Source organism: Scardinius erythrophthalmus (assembly GCF_964197995.2).
Source record: "Scardinius erythrophthalmus genome assembly, chromosome: 18".
NCBI classification, from domain to species: domain Eukaryota; kingdom Metazoa; phylum Chordata; class Actinopteri; order Cypriniformes; family Leuciscidae; genus Scardinius; species Scardinius erythrophthalmus.
In genome coordinates this window covers 39,747,351-39,769,850 of record NC_138238.1, presented here as the reverse complement: position 1 = coordinate 39,769,850, position 22,500 = coordinate 39,747,351, and the positions used below count along the sequence as shown (strand labels likewise).

At 40.4% G+C, this 22,500-nt stretch overlaps 1 protein-coding gene across 5 annotated transcripts in view; it reads left to right on the top strand.

Annotated features, from left to right (window-relative positions):
* Nucleotides 1-22,500, top strand: part of myocd (myocardin) — a 199,216-nt gene that overhangs the window by 147,656 nt on the left and 29,060 nt on the right. For all 5 annotated transcript variants that reach the window (XM_081392105.1, XM_081392103.1, XM_081392107.1 and 2 more), the window contains 2 exons: nucleotides 643-718; nucleotides 20,137-20,253. In XM_081392105.1, coding sequence (XP_081248231.1) covers nucleotides 643-718; nucleotides 20,137-20,253 — 193 coding nt within the window. The remainder of the gene's footprint in view (nucleotides 1-642; nucleotides 719-20,136; nucleotides 20,254-22,500) is intronic.

The following is a 22,500-nucleotide window of genomic DNA, read 5'->3' as shown; positions in this document are numbered from 1 at the left end:
CGAGACCCGCCCACAAAGTTACTTGCGTTTCAGATCGTTAAAATAGGGCCCTAAATCTTGGTCTAGTCCGGTTTATTTCTACAGCGCTTTATACAAAACAGAGTGTTTCAAAGCAGCTTCACAGTGAACACAGTGAGAAATTCATCAGTTATGAAACAAATAGCATTTCACACAAACTATATCGTTGAAAGGTTTGGGGTCGGTAAGATTTTTAATGTTTCTGAAAGTCTCTTCTGCTCATCAAAGCTGCGTTTATTTGATCAAAAATTCAGTGAAAACAGTGAAATATTATTAGAATGTAAATCATCTGTTTTCTATGTGAATATATAGTAAAGTGTAATTTATTCCTGTGAGCAAAGCTGAATTTTCAGCATCATTACTCCAGTCTTCAGTGTCACATGATCCTTCAGAAATCACTCTGATATGATTAAAAACAATAAATCCTCTTATCGGCCCTAAACTTTTGAACGCTACTGGATAAAGCAGCTCTAAAAAGAGTGTCATTATTCAGTTCAATAACTGTGTCACTCCTGCAAATTCAATTATTAATGAAATTTGATTCTGATATAAGCAGATGTTTTGTGAAAGTGTGTAAAAATCATACTCGTTATATTTAATGTTTTATAATATGTGATGTTGCAGACTGGAGATTACTTAAAACACAAAATCAGAAGCAGACCAGAGAAATCTGAGCTCGTCAACATGCATATTCTACAAGGTAAAGGCTTTTAATCATAAAATATATGCATAGAATGAATAATAGGTGTCTAATGAACCTGGCTGTGTGTATTATGAATATTTTTGGCTCTTTTTCTTCCTCTTTTGTAAGTCACTAAATGCATGAATAAATGTAAGTAAACTAATATAAGTAAAAATATAAGATTGAAATGACGAGTTTGACGAGCGTCTCGATCGCAGTTTATTCCGGAGTGACTCTGGTTCTGCATAGTGTGTGTTTGAGTGAAGAGCTTGTGTTTCATGTGTGTGTTTGAGTGAAGAGCTTGTGTATCGTGTGTGTGTCTGAGTGAAGAGCTTGTGTATCGTGTGTGTGTCTGAGTGAAGAGCTTGTGTATCGTGTGTGTGTCTGAGTGAAGAGCTTGTGTTTCGTGTGTGTGTGTGTGTGTGTGTGTTTGAGTGTAGAGCTTGTGTTTCGTGTGTGTTTGAGTGAAGAGGTTGTGTTTCATGAGTGTGTTTGAGTGAAGAGCTTGTGTTTCATGTGTGTGTTTGAGTGAAGAGCTTGTGTTTCATGTGTGTGTTTGAGTGAAGAGCTTGTGTTTCATGTGTGTGTTTGAGTGAAGAGCTTGTGTTTCATGTGTGTGTTTGAGTGAAGAGCTTGTGTTTCATGTGTGTGTTTGAGTGAAGAGCTTGTGTTTCATGTGTGTGTTTGAGTGTAGAGCTTGTGTTTCATGTGTGTGTTTGAGTGAAGAGCTTGTGTTTCCAGTGTGTGTTTGAGTGAAGAGCTTGTGTTTCATGTGTGTGTTTGAATGAAGAGCTTGTGTTTCATGTGTGTGTTTGAGTGTAGAGCTTGTGTTTCATGTGTGTGTTTGAGTGAAGAGCTTGTGTTTCATGTGTGTGTTTGAGTGAAGAGCTTGTGTTTCATGTGTGTGTTTGAGTGAAGAGCTTGTGTTTCATGTGTGTGTTTGAGTGAAGAGCTTGTGTTTCATGTGTGTGTTTGAGTGAAGAGCTTGTGTTTCATGTGTGTGTTTGAGTGTAGAGCTTGTGTTTCATGAGTGTGTTTGAGTGAAGAGCTTGTGTTTCATGAGTGTGTTTGAGTGAAGAGCTTGTGTTTCATGAGTGTGTTTGAGTGAAGAGCTTGTGTTTCATGTGTGTGTTTGAGTGAAGAGCTTGTGTTTCATGTGTGTGTTTGAGTGTAGAGCTTGTGTTTCATGTGTGTGTTTGAGTGAAGAGCTTGTGTTTCATGTGTGTGTTTGAGTGAAGAGCTTGTGTTTCATGTGTGTGTTTGAGTGAAGAGCTTGTGTTTCATGTGTGTGTTTGAGTGAAGAGCTTGTGTTTCATGTGTGTGTTTGAGTGAAGAGCTTGTGTTTCATGTGTGTGTTTGAGTGAAGAGCTTGTGTTTCATGTGTGTGTTTGAGTGTAGAGCTTGTGTTTCATGTGTGTGTTTGAGTGTAGAGCTTGTGTTTCATGTGTGTGTTTGAGTGTAGAGCTTGTGTTTCATGTGTGTGTTTGAGTGAAGAGCTTGTGTTTCATGTGTGTGTTTGAATGAAGAGCTTGTGTTTCATGTGTGTGTGTTTGAGTGTAGAGCTTGTGTTTCATGAGTGTGTTTGAGTGAAGAGCTTGTGTTTCGTGTGTGTGTTTGAGTGAAGAGGATGTGTTTCATGAGTGTGTTTGAGTGAAGAGCTTGTGTTTCATGTGTGTGTTTGAATGAAGAGCTTGTGTTTCATGTGTGTGTTTGAGTGTAGAGCTTGTGTTTCATGAGTGTGTTTGAGTGAAGAGCTTGTGTTTCATTTGTGTGTTTGAGTGAAGAGCTTGTGTTTCATGTGTGTGTTTGAGTGAAGAGCTTGTGTTTCATGTGTGTGTTTGAGTGAAGAGCTTGTGTTTCATGTGTGTGTTTGAGTGTAGAGCTTGTGTTTCATGTGTGTGTTTGAGTGAAGAGCTTGTGTTTCATGTGTGTGTTTGAATGAAGAGCTTGTGTTTCATGTGTGTGTTTGAGTGTAGAGCTTGTGTTTCATGTGTGTGTTTGAGTGAAGAGCTTGTGTTTCATGTGTGTGTTTGAATGAAGAGCTTGTGTTTCATGTGTGTGTGTTTGAGTGTAGAGCTTGTGTTTCATGTGTGTGTTTGAGTGAAGAGCTTGTGTTTCGTGTGTGTGTTTGAGTGAAGAGGATGTGTTTCATGAGTGTGTTTGAGTGAAGAGCTTGTGTTTCATGTGTGTGTTTGAATGAAGAGCTTGTGTTTCATGTGTGTGTTTGAGTGTAGAGCTTGTGTTTCATGAGTGTGTTTGAGTGAAGAGCTTGTGTTTCATGTGTGTGTTTGAGTGAAGAGCTTGTGTTTCATGTGTGTGTTTGAGTGTAGAGCTTGTGTTTCATGTGTGTGTGTTTGAGTGAAGAACTTGTGTTTCATGTGTGTGTTTGAGTGAAGAGCTTGTGTTTCATGTGTGTGTTTGAGTGTAGAGCTTGTGTTTCATGTGTGTGTTTGAGTGAAGAGCTTGTGTTTCATGTGTGTGTTTGAATGAAGAGCTTGTGTTTCATGTGTGTGTGTTTTAGTGTAGAGCTTGTGTTTCATGAGTGTGTTTGAGTGAAGAGCTTGTGTTTCGTGTGTGTGTTTGAGTGAAGAGGATGTGTTTCATGAGTGTGTTTGAGTGAAGAGCTTGTGTTTCATGTGTGTGTTTGAATGAAGAGCTTGTGTTTCATGTGTGTGTGTTTGAGTGTAGAGCTTGTGTTTCATGAGTGTGTTTGAGTGAAGAGCTTGTGTTTCGTGTGTGTGTTTGAGTGAAGAGGATGTGTTTCATGAGTGTGTTTGAGTGAAGAGCTTGTGTTTCATGTGTGTGTTTGAATGAAGAGCTTGTGTTTCATGTGTGTGTTTGAGTGTAGAGCTTGTGTTTCATGAGTGTGTTTGAGTGAAGAGCTTGTGTTTCATTTGTGTGTTTGAGTGAAGAGCTTGTGTTTCATGTGTGTGTTTGAGTGAAGAGCTTGTGTTTCATGTGTGTGTTTGAGTGAAGAGCTTGTGTTTCATGTGTGTGTTTGAGTGTAGAGCTTGTGTTTCATGTGTGTGTTTGAGTGAAGAGCTTGTGTTTCATGTGTGTGTTTGAATGAAGAGCTTGTGTTTCATGTGTGTGTTTGAGTGTAGAGCTTGTGTTTCATGTGTGTGTTTGAGTGAAGAGCTTGTGTTTCATGTGTGTGTTTGAATGAAGAGCTTGTGTTTCATGTGTGTGTGTTTGAGTGTAGAGCTTGTGTTTCATGTGTGTGTTTGAGTGAAGAGCTTGTGTTTCGTGTGTGTGTTTGAGTGAAGAGGATGTGTTTCATGAGTGTGTTTGAGTGAAGAGCTTGTGTTTCATGTGTGTGTTTGAATGAAGAGCTTGTGTTTCATGTGTGTGTTTGAGTGTAGAGCTTGTGTTTCATGAGTGTGTTTGAGTGAAGAGCTTGTGTTTCATGTGTGTGTTTGAGTGAAGAGCTTGTGTTTCATGTGTGTGTTTGAGTGTAGAGCTTGTGTTTCATGTGTGTGTGTTTGAGTGAAGAACTTGTGTTTCATGTGTGTGTTTGAGTGAAGAGCTTGTGTTTCATGTGTGTGTTTGAGTGTAGAGCTTGTGTTTCATGTGTGTGTTTGAGTGAAGAGCTTGTGTTTCATGTGTGTGTTTGAATGAAGAGCTTGTGTTTCATGTGTGTGTGTTTTAGTGTAGAGCTTGTGTTTCATGAGTGTGTTTGAGTGAAGAGCTTGTGTTTCGTGTGTGTGTTTGAGTGAAGAGGATGTGTTTCATGAGTGTGTTTGAGTGAAGAGCTTGTGTTTCATGTGTGTGTTTGAATGAAGAGCTTGTGTTTCATGTGTGTGTTTGAGTGTAGAGCTTGTGTTTCATGAGTGTGTTTGAGTGAAGAGCTTGTGTTTCATGTGTGTGTTTGAGTGAAGAGCTTGTGTTTCGTGTGTGTGTTTGAGTGAAGAGGATGTGTTTCATGAGTGTGTTTGAGTGAAGAGCTTGTGTTTCATGTGTGTGTTTGAGTGAAGAGCTTGTGTTTCGTGTGTGTGTTTGAGTGAAGAGCTTGTGTTTCATGTGTGTGTTTGAGTGAAGAGCTTGTGTTTCATGTGTGTGTTTGAGTGAAGAGCTTGTGTTTCGTGTGTGTGTGTGTGTGTGTGTGTTTGAGTGAAGAGCTTGTGTTTCATGTGTGTGTTTGAGTGTAGAGCTTGTGTTTCATGTGTGTGTTTGAGTTTAGAGCTTGTGTTCCATGAGTGTGTTTGAGTGAAGAGCTTGTGTATCGTGTGTGTGTTTAAGTGAAGAGCTTGTGTTTCATGAGTGTGTTTGAGTGAAGAGGTTGTGTTTCATGAGTGTGTTTGAGTGAAGAGCTTGTGTTTCATGTGTGTGTTTGAGTGAAGAGCTTGTGTTTCATGTGTGTGTTTGAGTGAAGAGCTTGTGTTTCATGTGTGTGTTTGAGTGAAGAGCTTGTGTTTCATGTGTGTGTTTGAGTGAAGAGCTTGTGTTTCATGTGTGTGTTTGAGTGTAGAGCTTGTGTTTCATGAGTGTGTTTGAGTGTAGAGCTTGTGTTTCATGTGTGTGTTTGAGTGAAGAGCTTGTGTTTCGTGTGTGTGTTTGAGTGAAGAGGTTGTGTTTCATGAGTGTGTTTGAGTGAAGAGCTTGTGTTTCATGAGTGTGTTTGAGTGTAGAGCTTGTGTTTCATGTGTGTGTTTGAGTGAAGAGCTTGTGTATCGTGTGTGTGTTTGAGTGAAGAGCTTGTGTTTCATGAGTGTGTTTGAGTGAAGAGCTTGTGTATCGTGTGTGTGTTTAAGTGAAGAGCTTGTGTTTCATGAGTGTGTTTGAGTGAAGAGCTTGTGTTTCATGTGTGTGTTTGAGTGAAGAGCTTGTGTTTCATGTGTGTGTTTGAGTGAAGAGCTTGTGTTTCATGTGTGTGTTTGAGTGAAGAGCTTGTGTTCCATGAGTGTTTGAGTGAAGAGCTTGTATTTCATGTGTGTGTTTGAGTGAAGAGCTTGTGTTTCATGAGTGTGTTTGAGTGAAGAGCTTGTGTTTCATGTGTGTGTTTGAGTGAAGAGCTTGTGTTTCATGAGTGTGTTTGAGTGAAGAGCTTGTGTTTCATGAGTGTGTTTGAGTGAAGAGCTTGTGTATCATGTGTGTGTTTGAGTGAAGAGCTTGTGTTTCATGAGTGTGTTTGAGTGAAGAGCTTGTGTTTCATGTGTGTGTGTTTGAGTGAAGAGCTTGTGTTTCATGAGTGTGTTTGAGTGAAGAGCTTGTGTTTCATGAGTGTGTTTGAGTGAAGAGCTTGTGTTTCATGAGTGTGTTTGAGTGAAGAGCTTGTGTTTCATGTGTGTGTTTGAGTGAAGAGCTTGTGTTTCATGAGTGTGTTTGAGTGAAGAGCTTGTGTTTCATGTGTGTGTTTGAGTGAAGAGCTTGTGTTTCATGTGTGTGTGTTTGAGTGAAGAGCTTGTGTTTCATGTGTGTGTTTGAGTGTAGAGCTTGTGTTTCATGTGTGTGTTTGAATGAAGAGGTTGTGTTTCATGTGTGCGTTTGAGTGAAGAGCTTGTGTTTCATGTGTGTGTTTGAGTGAAGAGCTTGTGTTTCGTGTGTGTGTGTGTGTGTGTGTGTGTGTGTGTGTGTGTGTGTGTGTGTGTGTGTGTGTGTTTGAGTGAGTGTAGAGCTTGTGTTTCATGTGTGTGTTTGAGTGAAGAGCTTGTGTTTCATGTGTGTGTTTGAGTGAAGAGCTTGTGTTTCGTGTGTGTGTGTGTGTGTGTGTGTGTGTGTGTGTGTGTGTGTGTGTGTGTGTGTTTGAGTGTAGAGCTTGTGTTTCATGTGTGTGTTTGAGTGAAGAGCTTGTGTTTCATGTGTGTGTTTGAGTTTAGAGCTTGTGTTCCATGAGTGTGTTTGAGTGAAGAGCTTGTGTATCGTGTGTGTGTTTAAGTGAAGAGCTTGTGTTTCATGAGTGTGTTTGAGTGAAGAGGTTGTGTTTCATGTGTGTTTGAGTGAAGAGCTTGTGTTTCATGTGTGTGTTTGAGTGAAGAGCTTGTGTTTCGTGTGTGTTTGAGTGTAGAGCTTGTGTTTCATGTGTGTGTTTGAGTGAAGAGCTTGTGTTTCATGTGTGTGTTTGAGTGAAGAGCTTGTGTTTCATGTGTGTGTTTGAGTGAAGAGCTTGTGTTTCATGTGTGTGTTTGAGTGAAGAGCTTGTGTTTCATGTGTGTGTTTGAATGAAGAGCTTGTGTTTCATGTGTGTGTTTGAGTGTAGAGCTTGTGTTTCATGAGTGTGTTTGAGTGAAGAGCTTGTGTTTCATGTGTGTGTTTGAGTGAAGAGCTTGTGTTTCATGTGTGTGTTTGAGTGAAGAGCTTGTGTTTCATGTGTGTGTTTGAGTGAAGAGCTTGTGTTTCATGAGTGTGTTTGAGTGAAGAGCTTGTGTTTCATGTGTGTGTTTGAGTGAAGAGCTTGTGTTTCATGTGTGTGTTTGAGTGAAGAGCTTGTGTTTCATGAGTGTGTTTGAGTGAAGAGCTTGTGTTTCATGTGTGTGTTTGAGTGAAGAGCTTGTGTTTCATGAGTGTGTTTGAGTGAAGAGCTTGTGTTTCATGAGTGTGTTTGAGTGAAGAGCTTGTGTTTCATGAGTGTGTTTGAGTGAAGAGCTTGTGTTTCATGTGTGTGTTTGAGTGAAGAGCTTGTGTTTCATGTGTGTGTTTGAGTGAAGAGCTTGTGTTTCATGTGTGTGTTTGAGTGAAGAGCTTGTGTTTCATGTGTGTGTTTGAGTGAAGAGCTTGTGTTTCATGTGTGTGTTTGAATGAAGAGCTTGTGTTTCATGTGTGTGTTTGAGTGTAGAGCTTGTGTTTCATGAGTGTGTTTGAGTGAAGAGCTTGTGTTTCATGTGTGTGTTTGAGTGAAGAGCTTGTGTTTCATGTGTGTGTTTGAGTGAAGAGCTTGTGTTTCATGTGTGTGTTTGAGTGAAGAGCTTGTGTTTCATGTGTGTGTTTGAGTGAAGAGCTTGTGTTTCATGAGTGTGTTTGAGTGAAGAGCTTGTGTTTCATGTGTGTGTTTGAGTGAAGAGCTTGTGTTTCATGTGTGTGTTTGAGTGAAGAGCTTGTGTTTCATGAGTGTGTTTGAGTGAAGAGCTTGTGTTTCATGTGTGTGTTTGAGTGAAGAGCTTGTGTTTCATGAGTGTGTTTGAGTGAAGAGCTTGTGTTTCATGTGTGTGTTTGAGTGAAGAGCTTGTGTTTCATGTGTGTGTTTGAGTGAAGAGCTTGTGGTTCATGAGTGTGTTTGAGTGTAGAGCTTGTGTTTCATGTGTGTGTTTGAGTGAAGAGCTTGTGTTTCATGTGTGTGTTTGAGTGAAGAGCTTGTGTTTCATGAGTGTGTTTGAGTGAAGAGCTTGTGTTTCATGTGTGTGTTTGAGTGAAGAGCTTGTGGTTCATGAGTGTGTTTGAGTGTAGAGCTTGTGTTTCATGTGTGTGTTTGAGTGAAGAGCTTGTGGTTCATGAGTGTGTTTGAGTGTAGAGCTTGTGTTTCATGTGTGTGTTTGAGTGAAGAGCTTGTGGTTCATGAGTGTGTTTGAGTGTAGAGCTTGTGTTTCGTGTGTGTGTGTGTGTTTGAGTGAAGAGCTTGTGTTTCGTGTGTGTGTGTGTGTGTGTGTGTGTGTGTTTGAGTGTAGAGCTTGTGTTTCATGTGTGTGTTTGAGTGAAGAGCTTGTGTTTCATGTGTGTGTTTGAATGAAGAGGTTGTGTTTCATGTGTGTGTTTGAGTGAAGAGCTTGTGTTTCATGTGTGTGTTTGAGTGAAGAGCTTGTGTTTCATGAGTGTGTTTGAGTGAAGAGCTTGTGTTTCATGTGTGTGTTTGAATGAAGAGGTTGTGTTTCATGTGTGTGTTTGAGTGAAGAGCTTGTGTTTCATGTGTGTGTTTGAGTGAAGAGCTTGTGTTTCGTGTGTGTGTGTGTGTGTGTGTGTGTGTGTGTGTGTGTGTGTGTGTGTGTGTGTGTGTGTGTGTGTGTGTTGAGTGTAGAGCTTGTGTTTCATGTGTGTGTTTGAGTGAAGAGCTTGTGTTTCATGTGTGTTTGAGTGAAGAGCTTGTGTTTCGTGTGTGTGTGTGTGTGTGTGTGTGTGTGTGTGTGTGTGTGTGTGTTTGAGTGTAGAGCTTGTGTTTCATATGTGTGTTTGAGTGAAGAGCTTGTGTATCGTGTGTGTTTAAGTGAAGAGCTTGTGTTTCATGAGTGTGTTTGAGTGAAGAGCTTGTGTTTCATGAGTGTGTTTGAGTGAAGAGCTTGTGTTTCATATGTGTGTTTGAGTGAAGAGCTTGTGTTTCATGTGTGTGTTTGAGTTTAGAGCTTGTGTTTCATGTGTGTGTTTGAGTTTAGAGCTTGTGTTTCATGAGTGTGTTTGAGTGTAGAGCTTGTGTTTCATGAGTGTGTTTGAGTGAAGAGCTTGTGTTTCATGAGTGTGTTTGAGTGAAGAGCTTGTGTTTCATGTGTGTGTTTGAGTTTAGAGCTTGTGTTTCATGAGTGTGTTTGAGTGAAGAGCTTGTGTTTCATGTGTGTGTTTGAGTGAAGAGCTTGTGTATCGTGTGTGTGTCTGAGTGAAGAGCTTGTGTATCGTGTGTGTGTGTCTGAGTGTAGAGCTTGTGTATCGTGTGTGTGTGTCTGAGTGTAGAGCTTGTGTTTCGTGTGTGTGTGTTTGAGTGAAGAGGCTGTGTTTCATGAGTGTGTTTGAGTGAAGAGCTTGTGTTTCATGTGTGTGTTTGAATGAAGAGCTTGTGTTTCATGTGTGTATTTGAGTGAAGAGCTTGTGTATTGTGTGTGTGTTTGAGTGAAGAGCTTGTGTTTCATGTGTGTGTTTGAGTGAAGAGCTTGTGTTTCATGTGTGTGTTTGAGTGTAGAGCTTGTGTTTCATGTGTGTGTTTGAGTTTAGAGCTTGTGTTCCATGAGTGTGTTTGAGTGAAGAGCTTGTGTATCGTGTGTGTGTTTAAGTGAAGAGCTTGTGTTTCATGTGTGTGTTTGAGTGAAGAGCTTGTGTTTCATGTGTGTGTTTGAGTGAAGAGCTTGTGTTTCATGAGTGTATTTGAGTGAAGAGCTTGTGTTTCATGAGTGTGTTTGAGTGAAGAGCTTGTGTTTCATGTGTGTGTTTGAGTGAAGAGCTTGTGTTTCATGTGTGTGTTTGAGTGAAGAGCTTGTGTTTCATGAGTGTGTTTGAGTGAAGAGCTTGTGTTTCATGTGTGTGTTTGAGTGAAGAGCTTGTGTTTCATGAGTGTGTTTGAGTGAAGAGCTTGTGTTTCATGTGTGTGTTTGAGTGAAGAGCTTGTGTTTCATGAGTGTGTTTGAGTGAAGAGCTTGTGTTCCATGAGTGTTTGAGTGAAGAGCTTGTGTTTCATGTGTGTTTGAGTGAAGAGCTTGTGTTCCATGTGTGTGTTTGAGTGAAGAGCTTGTGTTTCATGTGTGTGTTTGAGTGTAGAGCTTGTGTTTCATGTGTGTGTTTGAGTTTAGAGCTTGTGTTCCATGAGTGTGTTTGAGTGAAGAGCTTGTGTTTCATGTGTGTGTTTGAGTGAAGAGCTTGTGTTTCCAGTGTGTGTTTGAGTGAAGAGCTTGTGTTTCATGTGTGTGTTTGAATGAAGAGCTTGTGTTTCATGTGTGTGTTTGAGTGAAGAGCTTGTGTTTCATGTGTGTGTTTGAGTGTAGAGCTTGTGTTTCATGTGTGTGTGTTTGAGTTTAGAGCTTGTGTTCCATGAGTGTGTTTGAGTGAAGAGCTTGTGTATCGTGTGTGTGTTTAAGTGAAGAGCTTGTGTTTCATGTGTGTGTTTGAGTGAAGAGCTTGTGTTTCATGTGTGTGTTTGAGTGAAGAGCTTGTGTTTCATGAGTGTATTTGAGTGAAGAGCTTGTGTTTCATGAGTGTGTTTGAGTGAAGAGCTTGTGTTTCATGTGTGTGTTTGAGTGAAGAGCTTGTGTTTCATGTGTGTGTTTGAGTGAAGAGCTTGTGTTTCATGAGTGTGTTTGAGTGAAGAGCTTGTGTTTCATGTGTGTGTTTGAGTGAAGAGCTTGTGTTTCATGAGTGTGTTTGAGTGAAGAGCTTGTGTTTCATGTGTGTGTTTGAGTGAAGAGCTTGTGTTTCATGAGTGTGTTTGAGTGAAGAGCTTGTGTTCCATGAGTGTTTGAGTGAAGAGCTTGTGTTTCATGTGTGTTTGAGTGAAGAGCTTGTGTTTCATGTGTGTGTTTGAGTGAAGAGCTTGTGTTTCATGTGTGTGTTTGAGTGTAGAGCTTGTGTTTCATGTGTGTGTTTGAGTTTAGAGCTTGTGTTCCATGAGTGTGTTTGAGTGAAGAGCTTGTGTTTCATGTGTGTGTTTGAGTGAAGAGCTTGTGTTTCCAGTGTGTGTTTGAGTGAAGAGCTTGTGTTTCATGTGTGTGTTTGAATGAAGAGCTTGTGTTTCATGTGTGTGTTTGAGTGAAGAGCTTGTGTTCCATGAGTGTATTTGAGTGAAGAGCTTGTGTATCGTGTGTGTGTGTTTGAGTGAAGAGCTTGTGTTTCATGTGTGTGTTTGAGTGAAGAGCTTGTGTTTCATGTGTGTGTTTGAGTGTAGAGCTTGTGTTTCATGTGTGTGTTTGAGTTTAGAGCTTGTGTTTCATGTGTGTGTTTGAGTGTAGAGCTTGTGTTTCATGTGTGTGTTTGAGTTTAGAGCTTGTGTTTCATGTGTGTGTTTGAGTGTAGAGCTTGTGTTTCATGTGTGTGTTTGAGTTTAGAGCTTGTGTTCCATGAGTGTGTTTGAGTGAAGAGCTTGTGTATCGTGTGTGTGTTTAAGTGAAGAGCTTGTGTTTCATGAGTGTGTTTGAGTGAAGAGGTTGTGTTTCATGAGTGTGTTTGAGTGAAGAGCTTGTGTTTCATGTGTGTGTTTGAGTGAAGAGCTTGTGTTTCATGTGTGTGTTTGAGTGTAGAGCTTGTGTTTCATGTGTGTGTTTGAGTGAAGAGCTTGTGTTTCATGTGTGTGTTTGAGTGAAGAGCTTGTGTTTCATGTGTGTGTTTGAGTGAAGAGCTTGTGTTTCATGTGTGTGTTTGAGTGTAGAGCTTGTGTTTCATGTGTGTGTTTGAGTGTAGAGCTTGTGTATCGTGTGTGTGTTTGAGTGAAGAGCTTGTGTTTCATGTGTGTGTTTGAGTGAAGAGCTTGTGTTTCATGTGTGTGTTTGAGTGTAGAGCTTGTGTTTCATGTGTGTGTTTGAGTGTAGAGCTTGTGTTCCATGAGTGTATTTGATTGAAGAGCTTGTGTATCGTGTGTGTGTTTGAGTGAAGAGCTTGTGTTTCATGTGTGTGTTTGAGTGTAGAGCTTGTGTTTCATGTGTGTGTTTGAGTGAAGAGCTTGTGTTCCATGAGTGTATTTGATTGAAGAGCTTGTGTATCGTGTGTGTGTTTGAGTGAAGAGCTTGTGTTCCATGAGTGTTTGAGTGAAGAGCTTGTGTTTCATGAGTGTTTGAGTGAAGAGCTTGTGTTTCATGTGTGTGTTTGAGTGAAGAGCTTGTGTTTCATGTGTGTGTTTGAGTGTAGAGCTTGTGTTTCATGTGTGTGTTTGAGTTTAGAGCTTGTGTTCCATGAGTGTGTTTGAGTGAAGAGCTTGTGTATCGTGTGTGTGTTTAAGTGAAGAGCTTGTGTTTCATGAGTGTGTTTGAGTGAAGAGCTTGTGTTTCATGTGTGTGTTTGAGTGAAGAGCTTGTGTTTCATGTGTGTGTTTGAGTGAAGAGCTTGTGTTTCATGTGTGTGTGTTTGAGTGAAGAGCTTGTGTTTCATGAGTGTGTTTGAGTGAAGAGCTTGTGTTTCATGTGTGTGTTTGAGTGAAGAGCTTGTGTTTCGTGTGTGTGTTTGAGTGAAGAGGTTGTGTTTCATGAGTGTGTTTGAGTGAAGAGCTTGTGTTTCATGTGTGTGTTTGAGTGAAGAGCTTGTGTTTCGTGTGTGTGTTTGAGTGAAGAGGTTGTGTTTCATGAGTGTGTTTGAGTGAAGAGCTTGTGTTTCATGAGTGTGTTTGAGTGTAGAGCTTGTGTTCCATGAGTGTGTTTGAGTGAAGAGCTTGTGTTTCATGAGTGTGTTTGAGTGTAGAGCTTGTGTTCCATGAGTGTGTTTGAGTGAAGAGCTTGTGTATCGTGTGTGTGTTTGAGTGTAGAGCTTGTGTTTCATGTGTGTGTTTGAGTGAAGAGCTTGTGTTTCATGTGTGTGTTTGAGTGAAGAGCTTGTGTTTCATGTGTGTGTTTGAGTGAAGAGCTTGTGTTTCATGTGTGTGTTTGAGTGTAGAGCTTGTGTTTCATGTGTGTGTTTGAGTGAAGAGCTTGTGTTTCATGAGTGTGTTTGAGTGAAGAGCTTGTGTTTCATGAGTGTGTTTGAGTGAAGAGCTTGTGTTTCATGTGTGTGTTTGAGTGACGAGCTTGTGTTTCATGTGTGTGTTTGAGTGAAGAGCTTGTGTATCGTGTGTGTGTTTGAGTGAAGAGCTTGTGTTTCATGAGTGTGTTTGAGTGTAGAGCTTGTGTTTCATGTGTGTGTTTGAGTGAAGAGCTTGTGTTTCATGTGTGTTTGAGTGAAGAGCTTGTGTTTCATGTGTGTGTTTGAGTGAAGAGCTTGTGTTTCATGAGTGTGTTTGAGTGTAGAGCTTGTGTTTCATGTGTGTGTTTGAGTGAAGAGCTTGTGTTTCATGAGTGTGTTTGAGTGAAGAGCTTGTGTTTCATGTGTGTTTGAGTGAAGAGCTTGTGTTTCATGAGTGTGTTTGAGTGAAGAGCTTGTGTTTCATGTGTGTGTTTGAGTGAAGAGCTTGTGTTTCATGAGTGTGTTTGAGTGAAGAGCTTGTGTTTCATGTGTGTGTTTGAGTGAAGAGCTTGTGTTTCATGTGTGTGTTTGAGTGAAGAGCTTGTGTTTCATGTGTGTGTTTGAGTGTAGAGCTTGTGTTTCATGTGTGTGTTTGAGTGAAGAGCTTGTGTATCATGTGTGTGTTTGAGTGTAGAGCTTGTGTTTCATGTGTGTGTTTGAGTGTAGAGCTTGTGTTTCATGAGTGTGTTTGAGTGTAGAGCTTGTGTTTCATGAGTGTGTTTGAGTGTAGAGCTTGTGTTCCATGAGTGTGTTTGAGTGAAGAGCTTGTGTATCATGTGTGTGTTTGAGTGTAGAGCTTGTGTTTCATGTGTGTGTTTGAGTGAAGAGCTTGTGTTTCATGTGTGTGTTTGAGTGAAGAGCTTGTGTTTCATGTGTGTGTTTGAGTGAAGAGCTTGTGTTTCATGTGTGTGTTTGAGTGTAGAGCTTGTGTTTCATGTGTGTGTTTGAGTGAAGAGCTTGTGTTTCATGAGTGTGTTTGAGTGAAGAGCTTGTGTTTCATGTGTGTGTTTGAGTGTAGAGCTTGTGTTTCATGTGTGTGTTTGAGTGAAGAGCTTGTGTTTCATGAGTGTGTTTGAGTGAAGAGCTTGTGTTTCATGAGTGTGTTTGAGTGAAGAGCTTGTGTTTCATGTGTGTGTTTGAGTGAAGAGCTTGTGTTTCATGTGTGTGTTTGAGTGAAGAGCTTGTGTTTCATGTGTGTTTGAGTGAAGAGCTTGTGTTTCATGTGTGTGTTTGAGTGAAGAGCTTGTGTTTCATGAGTGTGTTTGAGTGTAGAGCTTGTGTTTCATGTGTGTGTTTGAGTGAAGAGCTTGTGTTTCATGAGTGTGTTTGAGTGAAGAGCTTGTGTTTCATGTGTGTTTGAGTGAAGAGCTTGTGTTTCATGAGTGTGTTTGAGTGAAGAGCTTGTGTTTCATGTGTGTGTTTGAGTGAAGAGCTTGTGTTTCATGTGTGTGTTTGAGTGAAGAGCTTGTGTTTCATGTGTGTTTGAGTGAAGAGCTTGTGTTTCATGTGTGTTTGAGTGAAGAGCTTGTGTTTCATGTCTGTGTTTGAGTGAAGAGCTTGTGTTTCATGTGTGTGTTTGAGTGAAGAGCTTGTGTTTCATGAGTGTGTTTGAGTGAAGAGCTTGTGTTTCATGTGTGTGTTTGAGTGAAGAGCTTGTGTTTCATGTGTGTTTGAGTGAAGAGCTTGTGTTTCATGTGTGTTTGAGTGAAGAGCTTGTGTTTCATGTGTGTTTGAGTGAAGAGCTTGTGTTTCATGTGTGTGTTTGAGTGTAGAGCTTGTGTTTCATGTGTGTGTTTGAGTGTAGAGCTTGTGTTTCATGTGTGTGTTTGAGTGAAGAGCTTGTGTTTCATGTGTGTGTTTGAGTGAAGAGCTTGTGTTCCATGAGTGTTTGAGTGAAGAGCTTGTGTTTCATGTGTGTTTGAGTGAAGAGCTTGTGTTCCATGAGTGTTTGAGTGAAGAGCTTGTGTTTCATGAGTGTGTTTGAGTGAAGAGCTTGTGTTTCATGTGTGTTTGAGTGAAGAGCTTGTGTTTCATGTGTGTGTTTGAGTGAAGAGCTTGTTTCATGTGTGTGTGTTTGAGTGTAGAGCTTGTGTTTCATGTGTGTGTTTGAGTGAAGAGCTTGTGTTTCATGTGTGTGTTTGAGTGAAGAGCTTGTGTTTCATGTGTGTGTTTGAGTGAAGAGCTTGTGTTTCATGTGTGTGTTTGAGTGTAGAGCTTGTGTTTCATGTGTGTGTTTGAGTGAAGAGCTTGTGTTTCATGTGTGTGTTTGAGTGAAGAGCTTGTGTTTCATGTGTGTGTTTGAGTGAAGAGCTTGTGTTTCATGTGTGTGTTTGAGTGTAGAGCTTGTGTTTCATGTGTGTGTTTGAGTGTAGAGCTTGTGTATCGTGTGTGTGTTTGAGTGAAGAGCTTGTGTTTCATGTGTGTGTTTGAGTGAAGAGCTTGTGTTTCATGTGTGTGTTTGAGTGTAGAGCTTGTGTTTCATGTGTGTGTTTGAGTGTAGAGCTTGTGTTCCATGAGTGTATTTGATTGAAGAGCTTGTGTATCGTGTGTGTGTTTGAGTGAAGAGCTTGTGTTTCATGTGTGTTTGAGTGTAGAGCTTGTGTTTCATGTGTGTGTTTGAGTGAAGAGCTTGTGTTCCATGAGTGTATTTGATTGAAGAGCTTGTGTATCGTGTGTGTGTTTGAGTGAAGAGCTTGTGTTCCATGAGTGTTTGAGTGAAGAGCTTGTGTTTCATGAGTGTTTGAGTGAAGAGCTTGTGTTTCATGTGTGTGTTTGAGTGAAGAGCTTGTGTTTCATGTGTGTGTTTGAGTGTAGAGCTTGTGTTTCATGTGTGTGTTTGAGTTTAGAGCTTGTGTTCCATGAGTGTGTTTGAGTGAAGAGCTTGTGTATCGTGTGTGTGTTTAAGTGAAGAGCTTGTGTTTCATGAGTGTGTTTGAGTGAAGAGCTTGTGTTTCATGTGTGTGTTTGAGTGAAGAGCTTGTGTTTCATGTGTGTGTTTGAGTGAAGAGCTTGTGTTTCATGTGTGTGTGTTTGAGTGAAGAGCTTGTGTTTCATGAGTGTGTTTGAGTGAAGAGCTTGTGTTTCATGTGTGTGTTTGAGTGAAGAGCTTGTGTTTCGTGTGTGTGTTTGAGTGAAGAGGTTGTGTTTCATGAGTGTGTTTGAGTGAAGAGCTTGTGTTTCATGTGTGTGTTTGAGTGAAGAGCTTGTGTTTCGTGTGTGTGTTTGAGTGAAGAGGTTGTGTTTCATGAGTGTGTTTGAGTGAAGAGCTTGTGTATCGTGTGTGTGTTTGAGTGTAGAGCTTGTGTTTCATGTGTGTGTTTGAGTGAAGAGCTTGTGTTTCATGTGTGTGTTTGAGTGAAGAGCTTGTGTTTCATGTGTGTGTTTGAGTGAAGAGCTTGTGTTTCATGTGTGTGTTTGAGTGTAGAGCTTGTGTTTCATGTGTGTGTTTGAGTGAAGAGCTTGTGTTTCATGAGTGTGTTTGAGTGAAGAGCTTGTGTTTCATGAGTGTGTTTGAGTGAAGAGCTTGTGTATCGTGTGTGTGTTTGAGTGTAGAGCTTGTGTTTCATGTGTGTGTTTGAGTGAAGAGCTTGTGTTCCATGAGTGTGTTTGAGTGAAGAGCTTGTGTATCGTGTGTGTGTTTGAGTGTAGAGCTTGTGTTTCATGTGTGTGTTTGAGTGAAGAGCTTGTGTTTCATGTGTGTGTTTGAGTGAAGAGCTTGTGTTTCATGTGTGTGTTTGAGTGAAGAGCTTGTGTTTCATGTGTGTGTTTGAGTGTAGAGCTTGTGTTTCATGTGTGTGTTTGAGTGAAGAGCTTGTGTTTCATGAGTGTGTTTGAGTGAAGAGCTTGTGTTTCATGAGTGTGTTTGAGTGAAGAGCTTGTGTTTCATGTGTGTGTTTGAGTGACGAGCTTGTGTTTCATGTGTGTGTTTGAGTGAAGAGCTTGTGTATCGTGTGTGTGTTTGAGTGAAGAGCTTGTGTTTCATGAGTGTGTTTGAGTGTAGAGCTTGTGTTTCATGTGTGTGTTTGAGTGAAGAGCTTGTGTTTCATGTGTGTTTGAGTGAAGAGCTTGTGTTTCATGTGTGTGTTTGAGTGAAGAGCTTGTGTTTCATGAGTGTGTTTGAGTGTAGAGCTTGTGTTTCATGTGTGTGTTTGAGTGAAGAGCTTGTGTTTCATGAGTGTGTTTGAGTGAAGAGCTTGTGTTTCATGTGTGTTTGAGTGAAGAGCTTGTGTTTCATGAGTGTGTTTGAGTGAAGAGCTTGTGTTTCATGTGTGTGTTTGAGTGAAGAGCTTGTGTTTCATGAGTGTGTTTGAGTGAAGAGCTTGTGTTTCATGTGTGTGTTTGAGTGAAGAGCTTGTGTTTCATGTGTGTGTTTGAGTGAAGAGCTTGTGTTTCATGTGTGTGTTTGAGTGTAGAGCTTGTGTTTCATGTGTGTGTTTGAGTGAAGAGCTTGTGTATCATGTGTGTGTTTGAGTGTAGAGCTTGTGTTTCATGTGTGTGTTTGAGTGTAGAGCTTGTGTTTCATGAGTGTGTTTGAGTGTAGAGCTTGTGTTTCATGAGTGTGTTTGAGTGTAGAGCTTGTGTTCCATGAGTGTGTTTGAGTGAAGAGCTTGTGTATCATGTGTGTGTTTGAGTGTAGAGCTTGTGTTTCATGTGTGTGTTTGAGTGAAGAGCTTGTGTTTCATGTGTGTGTTTGAGTGAAGAGCTTGTGTTTCATGTGTGTGTTTGAGTGAAGAGCTTGTGTTTCATGTGTGTGTTTGAGTGTAGAGCTTGTGTTTCATGTGTGTGTTTGAGTGAAGAGCTTGTGTTTCATGAGTGTGTTTGAGTGAAGAGCTTGTGTTTCATGTGTGTGTTTGAGTGTAGAGCTTGTGTTTCATGTGTGTGTTTGAGTGAAGAGCTTGTGTTTCATGAGTGTGTTTGAGTGAAGAGCTTGTGTTTCATGAGTGTGTTTGAGTGAAGAGCTTGTGTTTCATGTGTGTGTTTGAGTGAAGAGCTTGTGTTTCATGTGTGTGTTTGAGTGAAGAGCTTGTGTTTCATGTGTGTTTGAGTGAAGAGCTTGTGTTTCATGTGTGTGTTTGAGTGAAGAGCTTGTGTTTCATGAGTGTGTTTGAGTGTAGAGCTTGTGTTTCATGTGTGTGTTTGAGTGAAGAGCTTGTGTTTCATGAGTGTGTTTGAGTGAAGAGCTTGTGTTTCATGTGTGTTTGAGTGAAGAGCTTGTGTTTCATGAGTGTGTTTGAGTGAAGAGCTTGTGTTTCATGTGTGTGTTTGAGTGAAGAGCTTGTGTTTCATGTGTGTGTTTGAGTGAAGAGCTTGTGTTTCATGTGTGTTTGAGTGAAGAGCTTGTGTTTCATGTGTGTTTGAGTGAAGAGCTTGTGTTTCATGTCTGTGTTTGAGTGAAGAGCTTGTGTTTCATGTGTGTGTTTGAGTGAAGAGCTTGTGTTTCATGAGTGTGTTTGAGTGAAGAGCTTGTGTTTCATGTGTGTGTTTGAGTGAAGAGCTTGTGTTTCATGTGTGTTTGAGTGAAGAGCTTGTGTTTCATGTGTGTTTGAGTGAAGAGCTTGTGTTTCATGTGTGTTTGAGTGAAGAGCTTGTGTTTCATGTGTGTGTTTGAGTGTAGAGCTTGTGTTTCATGTGTGTGTTTGAGTGTAGAGCTTGTGTTTCATGTGTGTGTTTGAGTGAAGAGCTTGTGTTTCATGTGTGTGTTTGAGTGAAGAGCTTGTGTTCCATGAGTGTTTGAGTGAAGAGCTTGTGTTTCATGTGTGTTTGAGTGAAGAGCTTGTGTTCCATGAGTGTTTGAGTGAAGAGCTTGTGTTTCATGAGTGTGTTTGAGTGAAGAGCTTGTGTTTCATGTGTGTTTGAGTGAAGAGCTTGTGTTTCATGTGTGTGTTTGAGTGAAGAGCTTGTTTCATGTGTGTGTGTTTGAGTGTAGAGCTTGTGTTTCATGTGTGTGTTTGAGTGAAGAGCTTGTGTTTCATGTGTGTGTTTGAGTGAAGAGCTTGTGTTTCATGTGTGTGTTTGAGTGAAGAGCTTGTGTTTCATGTGTGTGTTTGAGTGTAGAGCTTGTGTTTCATGTGTGTGTTTGAGTGAAGAGCTTGTGTTTCGTGTGTGTGTGTGTGTGTGTGTGTGTGTGTGTGTGTGTGTGTGTGTGTGTGTGTGTGTGTGTGTGTGTGTGTGTGTGTGTGTGTGTGTGTGTGTGTGTGTGTGTGTGTTTGAGTGTAGAGCTTGTGTTTCATGTGTGTGTTTGAGTGAAGAGCTTGTGTTTCATGTGTATGTTTGAGTGAAAAGCTTGTGTTTCGTGTGTGTGTGTGTGTGTGTGTGTGTGTGTGTGTGTGTGTGTGTTTGAGTGTAGAGCTTGTGTTTCATGTGTGTGTTTGAGTGAAGAGCTTGTGTTTCGTGTGTGTGTGTGTGTGTGTGTGTGTGTGTGTGTGTGTGTGTGTTTGATTGTAGAGCTTGTGTTTCATGTGTGTGTTTGAGTGAAGAGCTTGTATTTCATGTGTGTGTTTGAGTGAAGAGCTTGTGTTTCGTGTGTGTGTGTGTGTGTGTGTGTGTGTGTGTGTGTGTGTGTGTGTGTGTGTGTGTGTGTGTGTGTGTGTGTGTGTGTGTGTGTGTGTGTGTGTGTGTTTGAGTGTAGAGCTTGTGTTTCATGTGTGTGTTTGAGTGAAGAGCTTGTGTTTCGTGTGTGTGTGTGTGTGTGTGTGTGTGTGTGTGTGTGTGTGTGTGTGTTTGATTGTAGAGCTTGTGTTTCATGTGTGTGTTTGAGTGAAGAGCTTGTATTTCATGTGTGTGTTTGAGTGAAGAGCTTGTGTTTCATGTGTGTGTTTGAGTGAAGAGCTTGTGTTTCATGAGTGTGTTTGAGTGAAGAGCTTGTGTTTCGTGTGTGTGTGTGTGTGTGTGTGTGTGTGTGTGTTTGAGTGAAGAGCTTGTGTTTCATGTGTGTGTTTGAGTGTAGAGCTTGTGTTTCATGTGTGTGTTTGAGTGAAGAGCTTGTTTCATGAGTGTGTTTGAGTGAAGAGCTTGTGTTTCATGAGTGTGTTTGAGTGAAGAGCTTGTGTTTCATGTGTGTGTTTGAGTGTAGAGCTTGTGTTTCATGAGTGTGTTTGAGTGTAGAGCTTGTGTTTCATGAGTGTCTTTGAATGAAGAGCTTGTGTTTCATGTGTGTGTTTATTACACAGATCCAGTGGGTGAAGACTCCCAGAACACATTGAAGAGAGCCAGGTTTGCTGATGAGCTGAATGAGAAGATCTCTCTCAGACCCGGTCCACTGGAGCTGGTGGAGAAGAACATCATTGGTATTATTAGAGTTATTACATCGTTTTCAACTAGAGTTATAAGATGCTTCAGTAACTCCTGAAAACCAAAACCTCTTCTCAGCTGACAGGGAATGTTCTGGCAAAGTTATGGTTAAACGTTCTTCCAGCAACATTAATAGAGCATTCGTTCAAAGTTATTTTGTGTTTAATAATGTTCTCAAAACATCAGCACAGAAACTCTCTCTTTAACGTTTTTTAAACGTTACTAGAGCTGGGTTATTATAATTAACTAAAACCAAAACCATAAAATAAAATAAAATAAAACATTTTCATTACTTGAAATAAAATAAACGTTAACTTTAATAAAATAAAAAAATTCATAAACTTATTTTATTTTAGCTAGTTACCAAGTTCTCTTTCTTTCATGTAGTTTCACGTTCTAAACGAACTAAAACTTAAACATAAAACAATCTGTAAATGTTTTAACAACAAAAACTTTGTTTACTGGAAATCTAAAAATAAAAATTAATTTACAATATTAATGGGAAGTATAATTGTATGTGTGTGTGTGTGTGTGTGTGTGTGTGTGTGTGTGTGTGTGTGTGTGTGTGTGTGTGTGTGTGTGTGTGTGTGTGTGTGTTTGAGTGAAGACAATTATCCGAGTGTGTGTGTGTGTGTTTGAGTGAAGACAATTATCCGAGTGTGTGATTGGTTGGTTGGTTTTGTGTGCGTGTGTGTGTGTAACTGATCTGATATGTGAGCATGTGAGCTGCCAGCAGCAGTGCAGGGACTGCTTTCAATCAGGTTCTCTGCTGGGCACACACACGTCACACTCACTGGTGTGTGAGAGTTATTTCCTTCACTTGTTGATGTTGGACGGTGTGTGATATTGTGACGAGGCCCAGCGAGCAGCTGATTCTATCTCAGATCCTCTCAGTGTGTGTGAAGAAAACGCCTGTGCAATGCCATTATCACTCTTTTTATAGACATAGAGGACAAGAGAAGAGAATATGAGAATAAATACAATATGAATAATAATACTAATAATAATTATTATTGTCTTTCAGTCACAGTGTAGAAAGTGTCCAAATGATGTCACTTCGTTGACCTCAACATTTTTAACTCTTTCCCCACCAGCTGTGTTTCCATCCACCTTTTTTTGGATATCACATAAAAAAACACTGGATTGAAATGCCAAAATGTGCATAAATTCTAAAAATGCACATAAAAACATGCACTCAATTGAGGTGGATAATTGTTTTATCCGATTAGAAGACTTGCACACAAACTATGATGGAAACACTTTTACTGAATGAATCCCTCGTTGTGAAACTTAACCCTCAGTGTCAGCTGTGATTGGATGACTGCAGAAACCAGTGGACCAATGGCGTCGCAGCGTCTCTAATGTTGGTTTGGTGTTTCTGAAACGCCGGAGTCGAAGTGTGTGATCAGAATGATTTGGTTTAATTCCCTCCAGAAGCGTCTCACACGAGTGTGTTCCCGAACACCAGCATCCGAACGCCAGAGAACACGACAGCGTTTACTGTGTTTCGTCTGACGCTCCGAGACACACTCGTTTATGATGGAGGGGAAAACAACAGGGCTGGACTGGGGCAAAAAATCGGCCCGGGCATTTTGGCCCAGACTGGCCCACTATATGATCATAAACACCACCCATCTTTGCACGCCCTTAATTATATGCATACCATCTCCTATTCCTTAAAACCACTAATGCCAGGTAATGAGTGAGTATAGGAACGAGTGAGAGTTAACAGATGAAATAAGTAAAAATTTGACATTTATTAATACAGTTGAACTATACTCCACAGTGATGAATCCTGAAACAAGCTATAAGCTGCATTGGCATAGCAATACCAGTGTTTCTCACAGGATTTTTGTTAAAACTATGGTGGGTGAACCTTGATCTTTCTAGGGGGGTTCGGGGGCATGACCCCCCCCCCCCCCCGCGAGAAAATGTTGTGCATTTTAATGTTACATTCATCAATCAGGTGCACTTTGAGAGTTCAAAATTAAAAGCTCCAACCCATATTCAGTGTGCAAATTAAACAAAGAAAAATTAAACCTTTTAGTTACAGTGTCTATTTACATTACACCTACTACATAATAATAGTTATAATATTAATCCAATGACAGTAATAGCCATATTTTGTAAAACAAATGCACTAAAAAATAAAGGAAACTTTCAGAATTAGTGTTGTACCAATTTCTATACTTAAAAGAGATAAGCACATGATCTTTTATTTTGACGCAAACTGCATCAGCTTT